The 14,073-nt window shown below is 32.5% G+C and overlaps 1 protein-coding gene across 1 annotated transcript; it reads right to left on the bottom strand.

Annotated features, from left to right (window-relative positions):
- Positions 1-6,153: 6,153 nt before the first annotated feature.
- LOC143052862 (uncharacterized) lies at positions 6,154-12,657 on the bottom strand. Its single transcript, XM_076226002.1, has 9 exons — positions 12,506-12,657; positions 11,890-12,026; positions 10,852-10,984; positions 10,340-10,504; positions 9,831-10,010; positions 9,299-9,568; positions 8,963-9,032; positions 8,343-8,693; positions 6,154-6,566 (listed from the first exon to the last, which is right to left on the bottom strand). The coding sequence occupies exons 1-9, from the start codon at positions 12,578-12,580 to the stop codon at positions 6,328-6,330; spliced, it is 1,620 nt and encodes a 539-aa protein (XP_076082117.1). The 5' UTR covers positions 12,581-12,657; the 3' UTR covers positions 6,154-6,327.
- Between the last annotated feature and the right edge of the window lie 1,416 nt (positions 12,658-14,073).

Below are 14,073 nucleotides of genomic sequence, written 5' to 3'. Positions count from 1 at the left end.
TCCATGGAGAAATGAACTTTCAGATTTGCAATGCGAACATGAAACATTCGAAAACATGTACTTGACCGTTGCAAGAATTTTAGAAAAAAAAGCTAAGCAATATGAAGGAAAAGTGATAGACCTAGAGAAAGCTATAGAAGAGGCAGAAAACGATTGTAATGAGAATGATCAAATAGCACCTGCCACACAGCAAGTAGAAATGGAAGATGCTGAAATAGGCCCAACAGAATCTGAACAGTATGTACATTTCAATCCAGATAGACCAACAGAACATAGACTGTATGATATGTCCCGTGAAGTTGGAATAGAAGCAAGAACAGTAGAATTGACAAATCATGCAAACAGAATAAGTGAGAGGGATTATTTTGATTTGATAAGATCCTTGAATAAGAAACAGTGGGAATTTTTCCAACATGTTGTCACATGGGTTAAAACAAAACATGAACCATTTTATACATTTTTGACAGGTGGAGCAGGATGTGGAAAATCTGTAGTTGTAAGAACAATATTTCAAGCTTTACACAGACACTTATGTTCTATTGAAGGTGAGGACCCTGACGATATTAGAATTCTTCTTTGTGCTCCTACTGGAAAGGCAGCTTACAATATAAATGGTCTGACCATTCACAATGCTTTCCAGATACAACCAAATAAAGGACTTGACCAGTCATTGTCATGCGATGTTCTCAATACACTCAGAATGAAATACAGAAATTTGTCTCTGATTTTGATTGATGAAATTTCAATGGTTGGAAATAAAATGTTCTCTTTACTGGAGAGAAGGCTGAAAAAAATCAAGGGAAGCAACTGTTCATTTGGTGGCGTGAGTATCATAGCTATTGGTGACTTTTTCCAACTCCAACCTGTATTTGACAGCTGGATTTTCAATGATCTAAGCAAAGGATTAACAGCATTAGCTCCTAATTACTGGAAATTATTATTTTCTTTTCATGAACTAACTGAAATAATGAGACAAAAAGATGATTTGGAATTTGCTCAATTACTAAATAGGTTGAGACAAAATCAGCTGACTGAAAATGATTTTGCAGTTTTAAATACAAGAACTGTTTCAATCAGTGATCCAACATACAGAACTAATGCTACTCATTTGTTTGTTGAAAATGCTTTAGTGGATAATTTTAATTTGCAATACATATCTAAATTAGGCTCACAAAAGGTTAAAGTTACAGCAGTTGACACAGTTTGTGGGGATTTACCAGCATCTGTAAAAACAAAATTACTTAGTTCTTTACCAGAAAAACAGTCTGATACAGCAAACCTTGCAAAGGAAGTAGTATTAGCAATTGGGATGAAATATGATCTTACAGCTAATATTGAAGTCACTGATGGTCTCACAAATGGTTCAACTTGTGAACTTAAATTGATAGAGTGCAAAACGAAATCTATAAGACCAAGTATCATATGGGTTAAGTTTGAGGATGCCAGAATTGGTGCTAACAATAGAAGAAAATATTCACACTTGTTTGGAAAAGATGTTGAAATTACATGGACTCCAATGTTTGACATTAAAAGGTCATTTACTTATAAATATAAGACCTTTGAAAGAATTCAATTTCCTCTTCGTCCAGCAGCTGGAAAAACAATTCATAAATCGCAAGGAGATACATTACAAGAAGTTGTTGTTAGTCTGAAATCAAAACGTAAAGGAAAAATTCCACATATTCACTATGTTGCACTAAGCAGAGTCACATCTTTAACTGGATTACAGATATTAGATCTCAATCAACAAGCAATAGCTGTAGCAGAGTGTGTTCGACAAGAATTACACAGACTAAGGACAGATGCAACTCTACAGTTGTGCTTTAAGCCATTGTATAATTTATCAAGTAACTATTTTAAAGTCGTTTTCAACAACTCAAGGTCATTGCATGCTCACTTTAATGATATAAAATCAGACCCTAACATCTTTGATGCTGATGTTATTGGTATTGCTGAATCAAGACTTATATCAACAGATGAAAATGGGGATTTTCATTTACCTGGTTTTGAACCACCAGTTCGGTTAGACCAAAAGCAAACAAACTTTAATACAAGACCACCTCATGGATTGGTATTATATTATCGAAATAATTGTATTTTTCACAATACAGTCACTTTCTCAACTCCATCGTTAGAGTTTGTTATAGCAGACATAATATCACCTAGCAAAGGTGTTTTTCAGATTGTCTTTGTTTACAAGGCACCAAACTGCAAATTGCAACAACTAAAAGATACTTTCCTTGCAAATCTTCTTCCTGATGTGTATTTAAGACTTCCAAAAATTATCATAATGGGAGACTTTAATATTGATTTAAACACTGGGAACACTTCTTTTTTAAAGTTCATGAGAGATTCATTTTGCTGTTCACAAATTGTGTCTAAACCTACTACATCTTCTGGTACACTGTTGGACTTAATTTTCCTAAATTTTGATAGTAAGATAAACTTTGAAACAGATGTTCTTGATTCCTATTGGTCAGATCATAAAGTTATATATGTAGCCATTGAAACACAATGATTCAGTATAATAATTATTTTATATGCCAAAACCAGCTTTGTTTGTAACAATGAAAATTAAACCCGCTTAAAAACATGACACATTTGGGGTTGCTGAAAATGCAACCTCAAATGTGCAGGAGTGGTTTTAAAGGAAAATGGGTTTCCACTCCAACAGATTTGCCTTTTCACAAGTAGGAATAGAAATGAGATGGCTTCAAGACTCCTGATATCCAGTTTTACCTGTATAAAAGAAAGCTTATTTACAAAGCTTTCTTCTTTATAGGTACACTGGATTAACAGTAGCAGAGGTAAATAAATTTGAAACTGTGTTGCTTTGACTTCCATAAAGCAGAAAGGTCCTTGGTGATTGATCAACCATTTTGCTATGGAGGAAAAGTAGAATTCCATTCATTTCAAGTCAGTAATGATTGGAGACATCAAATTTTAGATCCTCTACTACCTGAATGCTCATTGTATCAGTAGAGAGTTGTGTGCACTTTGCATGTGAACACTCCTGATATTTACCTGTTATTAACATGATTAATGTATATGTATATAATTCTTGAAATATTTGTTTTTGAATACAATCAAAAGCCATTGCTTTAATATAGATATAAAAGGGAGTTTTGAAGACCACAAGTTCCATGCCTCATTTCTCTTCCTACAAAATAATTAGATTTAACTGGCTGTTTGATGAACTATGATTAAATAATCAAAATGTTTATGAATGTTGAGATCCTTGCTGTTATTTCAATTATGTCTTATTCTAAGTACAGGTCTACCAAAATGTGTAAATCATTAATTTATGCAAAGGGTTAAATTTTGGAAAAAAATATCAAATATTGCATTAATTTGTCATTCTACTCAACTATGTGGTTGCTTATACATTTGATAAATATGTAGAAGTCATTTATAAAACAGAAACTAATGAACAATTTATGATAACATTTGCTTCATAGAGATAAAATTTGTGAACATTTGATTAATAGAGAAAAAAATTGTGACATTTGCCTATTAGAGAAGAATTTGTGAACATTTGCTTAATAGAGCAGAAATTTGTGACATTTGTCTGTTAGAGAAGAATTTGTGAACATTTGCTTAATAGAGCAGAAATTTGTGAAAATTGCCTATTAGAAAAGAACTTGTGAACATTTACTTAATAGAGCAGAAATTTGTGACAATTGCCTATTAGAGAGAATTTGTGAACACTTGCATAATAGAGCAGAAATTTGTGAACATTTGCTTAATAGAGCAAAAATTTGTGAACATTTGCTTAAAAGAGAAGAAATTTGAGAACATTTATTGATGGTTTTATAATAAGCCAATGTAAAGAAATTCAGTAAACTAACTGCTGAAGAAAGAATTATATAGATTGTTTCAGTTGTTCTTATATTAACATCATACAACAATTGATAAACATATGGAGTAAACTCTAGAATCTTACATTAAAGCAAATCCACCAGAACTGATCTGAATAAAGTTTAAAACAGAAATACTATGGACTATAACTCAGTATACCATGAATAGAAAGGAAACATAAATGACAATTACTTATAGTTGTTAAATGCTCAAGAGAAAATAAATTATATATAGAATCTAGACTCTTAAATTGAAAAAAAAATGGTGAATATTCTTCTTGACAAGTCTTTACAAATTAACTTCAAGTCATTTTGAAGGTTAAGCTATGGAAACAATAATCATATCATGATATAATTGCTGTGTTGCTTTTTATTATATATACTGTTTTTACTGTCATATTTTGACTTTGAAAATGTGTTGTTATAGAATGTAAATAGTGTGCTATAAGTGAACTGTTTTAATGCACAAACATATATAAAAAAATGTATAAGACAATGAATATTATAATGCATTATTTGAAGTATTTCATGTGTCAAATTTTTCATAATAAAAAATTAAATTTGATGTCTTTCAATATTTTTCACACCCCATTCATTTTATAAATTGATAAGAACAAAACCTTCAGTCAAAAAGAGAAAAAAAAAATGAGTTGGAGACAAACTTGGTCACAACCCAAAATGACAAACAAATAGCAGCTTCACATGATAGAACTACTATAAAGGTATTCTCTATTTAAGCTAACAAAAACTTAGTTCTCTGAGTCTACCTTCTTGTTCAATTCAAGTAATACCTATTCATTTTGAATCTTAATTTAAAGGTCGGGTCACCACTCATTAAAGAATTAGATTATAATCTTGGGTCCAGTAAAAAGATTGATCTGTTGTCCTTCTACATAATGATCAGTAACTTTGCTGTCATAACCAATTGAACAACTTATATATGATGAACATGTCAAAATCAATTCAAGTTTCCTTGATGATTCTTGACCAGTAATGATAGCGTATGGCGTATATACAAAATGTAGTCCTGGTATCGATGATGAGTTTATATAGAACAAATATATAGATATGTTTGTCAATGAGCATGATGAGAAAACAACACAATACTTGAAAAGTATGTTTTAGACTTCAAAACTGAAAATAATAAACTAGTTGAAAGTAGTTCAATCACAAAAAAGATTAGATATTGGTTCACAACGTTTCCGTTAACAAAAAGTTATTTCATGCAACAATTGTCAACAACAAATTTAAGGTGAGCGACACAGGGTCCTTGGACCCTCTAGTTATTGTAATGTGATATAAAGGCATCATATTTTATATGAATTTTAAACTGTAGGAATGTTGACTGTCGCTGTCAATGACGATATATAAATACAAGCACATGTTACAGATCTTTTTAGTATATCTGTAAAAAATATATATTATTCTAAACTATAAAAATCTTCTCAATCTCAGTCTTGGTGAAATTAAAAACAGGACTCAGTGTAAAGGTTAACTCTAAGGAAGGCAATTCATCAAGTTCGAGTTATATTTGTCATGATCATCAGACACATTGTTTAATAATTCTGATTTTTTTTTTCTTTCTTATAGTTAAGAGTCATTCTATTTGCTGAACATCTTTCCAAGACAGAGACTGCTGCAGAATTTTCCAATAACATAACAAATTACCCGTAAAATCTGACAGGAATGTGCACCCGATTGGCTAATTATATGATAAAAGATGGCCAGTTTCATTTTTATCATACTGAATGTTATTTTTGCTTTGTTCATTGTGTTGAATTGTGTTGAATACTATTTGTTGACAATTTAAATGTTCTCATTTTTGTGCATTTGTTGATGGATAATTGTATTATGGTCAATCATACCAATATACTCTAGCATAAGAAACAAAAAGATGATATTTTTTTTAATATATTTTATTTATTCATTCAGTCATACAGATAAACAAATAAACACCAAACATATAAACCTTCTTCATACATACAACATACACAAACCATTCATTTATACATTTCATTCATACATGTAGGACATTCATCTTATATACATTTTTTAAATTAACATTCTCGTACGTTTTCTCTCTTATGCTCTTGTCACTCATTCATTTATTCCACTACATACACATGTCTCCCAATATTCAAACATTTATATTCACACTCACACATATAACCTATATCATAAAGCACTAAAATACATAAACATGCAGTTATAAAAAGTCACAACATAAACATGCAGTTATAAAAGTCACAACTGAAACAAAAGCACTAAAACATACCAAAATGCACTATATTACGATATGAACTCATTAAAGTTACTATTTTAACAAAGCACTAGTATACACATAATAAGCACAATCAATATGTTCATCAAGTCACTACAATTAACACTTAATCAGACTCGAAGTCGGAATCTTCAGAGTCGGACTCTGGGAGGGTCTCTGGTTGAGGAACAGGTGGAGTATACAGATGGCCTATGGAACGGAGAAAGTCGCGGATGTACAGATACTGTCTTCCTCGTACTGGTCCCACAGTGAAGTTAGACGACCTTGAAGCTGCTTGTATGTGTCTCGTTGGTATCGGCTGAGCTGCTGTTCACTTACAAGCTGCTGTGTGATGGACACGGTCTTGGCTTCCTGTTGGAAGGCTGGCACAATCTTGTAGAAATGGAGGTGGTTGTGGGCAGCCTTGCCATTGAAACGCCTATGCCACCCTAAAATAAACACAATAATTAGTAAAAATTTGAATAAAAACGAAACAATTTTAATGTGTCTAGTGACATTTATAAACAAGAAGTAATTGTAACAGGATGCTGTTACGAAGTCTCCCAAACAAAGCTCCCATAACTCGCCATTCATATGGTCCCATGTTCATTTGATTTGATTTTTTGTCCCATACAAGAATATGTATGGCTTACGAGTAGGGATCTCCACCATTTACAAGTATTCAAACAGGAAGGGGTGGTGGTGACCCCCAGGAAATTTACCTACATTCCATTTGATTTGTTTTATTGTCCCCTACAAGAATGTATATGGTTTAAGGGTTGGGATCTGGACCGTTTACAAGATAATAGCACATTCTCAAATTGAACGGGGTGGGGCTACCCCAGGAACTTCCCTTTAATTTTATTTGATTAGCTTTATTGTCCCATACAAGAATATATATGGTTTAGGGGTGGGGATGTTGACCGTTTACAAGTTTTCAAACAAGAGGGGGTGGGGTGACCCCCTTTGGACTTCCCTCTTATTTCATTTCATTTGTTTTATTGTCCCCTACAAGAATATATATGGTTTAGGGGTGGGGATGTTGACCGTTTACAAGTTTTCAAACAAGAGGGAGTGGGGTAACCCCCTCCGGACTTCCCTTTTATTTCATTTCATTTGTTTTATTGTTCCCTACAAGAATATATATGGTTTAGGGGTGGGGATGTTGACCGTTTACAAGTTTTCAAATAAGAGGGGGTGGGGTGACCCCCTAGGGACTTCCCTTTAATTTCATTTCATTTGTTTTATTGTCCCCTACAAGAATATATATGGTTTAGGGGTGGGGATGTTGACCGATTACAAGTTTTGAAACATGAGGGGGTGGGGTGACCCCCTAGGGACTTCCCTTTAATTTAATTGCATTTGTTTTATTGTCCCTTACAAGAATATATATGGTTTAGGGGTGGGGATCTGGACCGTTTACAAAGATAATAGCACATTCTCAAATTGAACGGGGTGGGGATGACCCCCGGGGACCTCCCTTTAATTTGATTTGATTTGTTTTATCGTCCCATTTAAGAATATATATGGTTTAGGGGTGGGGATATGGACCATTTACAAGATATAAGCATATTCTCAAATTGAAGGGGGTGGGGATGAACTCCCAGTGACTCCCCCTATATTTCATGTGATTTGTTTAATTGTCCCATAATCAATTCTGAAGACTGCATGTATCTATCACTTACAGTTTTCAAGTTATATTCATTTGAAAATTTTAGAAAATAAAATCCCATTGGGTTCTATAGTAAACCCCTCCATCCTGTCTACCCCCCAAAATACCCCTTAATAGACCCCAATGCACAAACGAAAGATTGATGGCTCACCTAGACATATTAGTCTACCATTTTATGAAATTCTAGGTCAATCTGACAAGCGGTTTTGGAGAAACGCTGCGGACAAGTTCATATTTAAAGTGGCGGAAGAAGAGGAAGAAGAGGAAGAAGAGGAAGAAGAAGAAGAATAATAAAAATAATAAGAACTGAGCAAAAACAATAAGTCTCCAAACTTTGTTTGGGAGACTTAATAAATAAACACAATAAATAAACACAATAGATACCAAAAATTTAAATAAAAGCGAAATATGTTTTTAATGTGTAAAGTTATTTTAATTTCTCATTGGTGCTTGTTGAAAGTTACGGGAATTGTTGTCTCATCTTCTTATTTTTTATTATCTTCTTATTTTGATTTTATTATTAACTATAAAATATATTACTAAGAATTAATACCTTCTACATCATTGTTTGTCCTCACTGAGAGCCGATGGACAGACCACTGTTGAACAGTCCAGACTGTGTTGTTGAACCAGGTACGTTGAAGGTATGTCATCAGCTGCTTGATCTGTGGTGAGGCGGTTGCAGTGGTTTGAAGCATCTCAGTAAAAGCTGGTCTGATGTGGTCAGATGGCAGGTATGGCAGAGCAAGCAACTTCCTGATAAAGAGGTGGACACTCTTCTTGGAGTCATAGGCGGTCTTCAACCCCAACTTAGCAACCTTCCGCATGACTGCTTGGCACCAGTGGAATGAACATCCCTTTATCTCGGCTGTAGGAAAGACGGTCTTGATGGCTGACCAGGCTGCTGTAAATTTAAATGACATATTGTTAATACATAATAAAATTATATGATGAAGAGATTTTATAATAAATAAAATTTTACACTTATACCATCTTTTTGTTTTGAATGATTGAAAAGGAATTGTGAAAGGAAACACAAATCTAATGTCAGCCATGTAGTTGTCTCATTGGCACTCATACCACATCTTCCTTTATATATCTATATTTAAATTCATTGGCGTTTATATCACATTTTGTTGTATTGTAGTATACTATGTTTTATATAGAACATACCTGACTCAAAGTCCAGACAGAAGGCTTGCACACGTAGGTCTGGTACTACCTGCTTCAGTCTTTCGAAAACCTAAAAATTAAGAATAGTAAATTTAACTTCGTGTTACATATACATGATATATATATAAATGAATTGTTATTTAAATGTTAAAAGTAATATTTATAATTTATAAATCTTGTAACATTCACGTGAACAGTTTACTGCATTGTTCCTAAAGATTGTCTTATAATAAACAAATGATAAACTTTTACTAGTAAGATGTTTGGACACCACCGGCTCATTGACAACCATACCACATCTTAGTTATAAAAATAATGATTTCATAATCAACTTACTGCTTTGTAGTCTCTCTTCCTTTTGCGTGACATCAGCACAAACACTAGAGGAACCTGCTTGATGGAATCTTCTTTCTGCAAAAAGGCGTGTACAGTGAAGAGCTGTGTGGAAGGTTTGCGTACAACCTTGAAGGTGCCGTCTAGGTACCACCGTCTAGCTGTCTGTAGGATCTGTTGCTGTGTAGGTGTGGAAAACATGACATGTCGTGCAGTGTCAACTGTCAGGTCGCCTACTAAAAAGTTGTCACAGGCTAGGTACTCTCTGTCAATCTGAAAAATGATAGAGATATTTAGATTTATGACAAAATATAAATATATTTTCAATATGGCATACTGACAATTTTATAACAAGTTACAAATAATTTTTAATTAAATCAGCCAACTAAATTAATTTCTATGTCATTTTTGTAACTTGTGGAGAGTTGTCTCATTTGTTATCATACCACATCTTCTTTTTTTATAATAATGTTAATGTATTATTCTTAAGTAACAAACTTGCTAAAGTAAATGACTAATTTATATCATACGATACCTCAAAGTCAATGTCTTTAGGTTCTGCAGGTCTCAATTTCTGGTGAAGTCTGTTGGCAGCTCTGGTGAGGTTGTCTGGCTTTGGAAGGTTAAAGTCGTCTTCGGTAACATGCTCACGCATCTGCTCATCTACAATATCACCGGCTGACTTGTAGGCATGTCTTGATGCTTCTGTTAAAACCTGAAGAGAGTAAAATACACTGTTTTATTATGAGAAAAGAGTAGTTTTTATGTCTGTAAATGTTCCAAAAAATCCAAGAAGGGTATATATTAAAAGAGTTAATTAATGATAAACTTAAGCATAATATAGCATACAATATAATACATTGAATTTGTCAATTATTATTGGGGAAAAATACTGAAAAGAACTCCATGACAAAGAAAAGCAGTTAAATTCATTAGTATGTCATTGCATAGTATATATTACATAATACACATTTAATGTTATCTAAGTTGGCTCAATTTTTTTAACACAATTAATTTATATGTAAAATGTAAATGTTTTATTACCCCAACTCGTATCTTTGTTCTTTTTGTGATACCTGGATCACTGGCATGGATGTGGTCTGTTGAACCCAGGACGAAGTTGTGACCTCTCTGCATCACAGTGGCTTTGCACCATACCTTCTTGTTCCGAACACTACACCTCCAATTGACCGTCTTAGAAGTGGATGACTGCAGGAAGAAAAAAATAACATTAATTACATACATTTATTATAAAAGAAAAGAAGTACATTTGGTCTTTGTTAGAGAAATGTTTCACTGACAATCATACCATGTCATCTTATTTCTAATAAAAATACGTATATAAAAATAATTTGTGACGTGTTTATAAAAGAAAAGAAGTACATTTGGTCTTTGTTATATAAATGTTTCATTGACAATCATACCATGTCATCATATTTCTATAAACCAAAAAAAAATACATATATATAAATAATTTCTGACATTGGGTCTATAAGTCACTTTCAAAAGCATAAAATCATATATAATACATTTCTTTATATCAATTATAATTATACCTTAACTGTATACGAAAACCCGTCACTGCTGACTAGCTTCTTGGCTCTTTTCATTGTACCGTTCTCCACTACCTCGAACGTTACCGGTATGTCTTCTACTAAAGAGTCGGACAGCTCTGGATCTTCAATATCACTGAAAATAATAAAAATTAAATTAGAGATATTATCTTGATGGCTTTAACAGTCTCATCACATACAAACATAAAAAAAGAGATTTAAAACATTTTTTTCACACCTTTATAAGTTGGGTCTATAAGTCACTTTCAAATCATAAAACATAGAAGATCGGTTTAGTAAATGTTTAGTTGAATGCATAATAAAATTATAATAAAAAAACTGGAAATATTCAGATTGACCATGAAGTAACCTTTTTATAATCATCAATAAATAAAAGTTTTACAATATAAACCAGTTAAAATTATAAAAATACTTCTTTTGCCTGAAAATAACATTATTAACTTTAAAATAATGTATTAAGGTGGCTCGGGACTACTCGACTGCGCATAATTTCACGCATGAATTACAAAAGTATTTGTCGTAATTTTTTTTCATATTTTGATTGATTAGAAATATTAAATCATTGTAGTTATGTGACTAATAGAATATTTTCGTTATTATCGGTATTTTTTAAAGGGTCAAAATGACATCTCACCCATTTTTACCATTTTCCCGCAAAAATTTGGGTTGTAAGGCAAATATTTTTTTTTTTCCTTATCGGTGACCTACGTTTTTTATTGGCTCATTCTTTGAAGCTGTATTCCAGCTTTTCATATTACAGATTTGGAACAATTGTCATAGAACGTTTTTTTGATATTCCGAAAAAAATATGTCAACACCTCTATTTCCCCTATCATTTCATTGAAAAATGGTCCCTTTTACATACCTGTTTAAAAGTAAAAATTTTAGCTTAAATGGTCCGTGACCCCCTATTTATTTTCGACCAATTTGATTCATTTTCTTTAAAGAATAAAATAACCAAAAATACGGCACTTCTGATAGAAACTTCGAATACGCCCGAGCCACCTGAATTATAATTACCTCTCAACAACTGGATTTTCTTCTGCTACCTCAAGTGTAATGTCAAAAGAGTGGTCTGGAAGCGTATCATCAAGTGGTTGTGGAGATGCTGGTGATGGTGGTACTGGTGATGGTGGTGCTTCTAATACTTCTGGAGCCTAAACGAAAAACATATGTATAAAAGTCGTGAAACAAAATATAATTGTGTATTTTTGCACAAAAGAAAAAGTAAAGAACAAACGTCAAATATAATATTATATTATAAAAAATATTGTCAAAATATATAAATTCACATTAATATTTGTAACATTGTTTGATAATTGGCAATCACATAAACTAATTAAAGGATTAACACCTCCGTAATTTGTTTACTTTGCATCAAACAGAGACACGCGCCCAATGATTGGATTAATATGATTTATGATCGGTCTTTTATAGGTAATCATACATTGTCATAAGTAACGGTTTGAAAACTTTGGCATAACAGCACTTATTCGGACGAATAGTCAACCACAAAAAATGAAACATTTATGTTGAATACAATTTTTCTTCTAATACAAAATAATAAAGAAACGATAAGAAATTAAACTGTCGAACACACAGCATTTAAAGAAATAATACAATAACGTATATGTACCTCAACCTCCATATCTTGTGGTATGCGGACACATTCTACACAGTGGAAGATGATGTCGACTTCTTCATTGACCATCAGGCGGTAATCAGTAATTGATATACCTGAAATAACAAAAAAATGAAATATAACATATATTTCTTTACAGTCAAGTAATATTAATACACTGATAAAAAGATTAAAGGCCGTTGTGAGGTGACCTATAGTTGTTAATTTCTGTCTCATTGGGAATCATACCGCAATCATACCACATCTTCTTAAATTTCCAACTTAATCATTACTTGATTACAGCTGATTACCTTGTTTTATATTTCAAAACTTAACTCATTGTTTTAATTATGACAGAAATTAGTCTCCCATTCGGATATAGTCATTAATATTTGTTCATTTCGTTATATTTGCTATACGCAAGATATCAAACAATCATTTAGAAAACAATGATATTTTAATATTTTATTAGATTAAACACATTCATTTACGTAAACATATAGAGTAAACAAATGATATAACAAAAATTAAGATGCAAAATAATGTAAAAACAGTATAAAATTGAGAATGGAAATGGGGAATGTGTCAAAGAGACAACAACCCGACCAAATAAAAAACAACAGCAGAATCACCATGTGTTCTTTGTTCGGCAATGCTTCTAGCACATAAAACAAATCAGGACAATGTTTCTTATTCAACATTTGGAAAGAAAGACATGTTGAAATCTCAATGGAAGCACACTCAGTTTCTAGTAGAAGAGTTTTGGAACCGTGGCGTAACGAATATTTAAATCGTCTACAAACTCGACAAAAATGAATCCGTGAAAACAGTCATATGAAGGAAGGCGATTTAGTACTTTTAAGAGATAATGAATGTGCTCGCAACTTGGGCCAGTCGCAATTGTTGAAAACTCATTCCCTAGTTCTGATCAGAAAATCAGAAAGGTTCAAATTCGTGTTGTGCGTGATGGGAAACCGGTTAGTTATGTTAGACCAATCAACGAACTAGTGATGTTGGTAGAGCATGTGGATCTAAAAGAAAGTGAAATAGACTAATGATTATAATTTTAACTCGTTGAATCTTCAAATAGTCGGAGCATTTAATAACAGTAATTACATTTTGCATTGATAATTTGTTCATGTTATTTCAAATTTGTTTATAAATTGGTGATTTTAGTTTGAAATCAGAGGGGGAGTGTAATATCACACTCCGGACATTTACAGATCTCTTCCGTCTTTATGTTGAATTTTATTATGATGTCTACCAAACGGCAACGGCGGCAAAGCCAAACAAACTTTTCTATGGTATTCAACCCTCCACAGGGTGAGTTTTGTGTTAAACTGTAGTTTATAACCTTTTATTTGTATGTCCGATATACGTATTAAAGTCTAAGGTCAGTCCTTTTGATTTAAATTGTGATTTCAAACGATTCGCCGAGTCATATCTCACGTCACACTTATTTTGTATTTTACATGTTAAATTAAGCATTCCTATGTTTATTTGATTGTTATTTTTATTCATGCATTTATTATACACAATTCTCAGTTGCGATTTTTGAAATTAATCTGTCAGTTTGTCAAAAT

This window comes from Mytilus galloprovincialis, chromosome 11 (genome assembly GCF_965363235.1).
Source record: "Mytilus galloprovincialis chromosome 11, xbMytGall1.hap1.1, whole genome shotgun sequence".
Taxonomy (NCBI): Eukaryota; Metazoa; Mollusca; class Bivalvia; order Mytilida; family Mytilidae; genus Mytilus; species Mytilus galloprovincialis.
The sequence above is the reverse complement of the archived record's forward strand: the minus strand, read 5'-3'. Positions and strand labels throughout refer to the sequence as shown.

Bases quoted from the DNA above. Each gene is read 5' to 3' on its own strand.
- LOC143052862 (XM_076226002.1), bottom strand. From the start codon at position 12,580: ATGGTCAATGAAGAAGTCGACATCATCTTCCACTGTGTAGAATGTGTC. The intron at 9,569-9,830 runs GTATCGTATGAT...ATCATTTTTCAG, and splicing joins CTAAAGACATTGACTTTGAG to ATTGACAGAGAGTACCTAGC. The intron at 9,033-9,298 runs GTAAGTTGATTA...CTTAATTTTTAG, and splicing joins GGAAGAGAGACTACAAAGCA to GTTTTCGAAAGACTGAAGCA.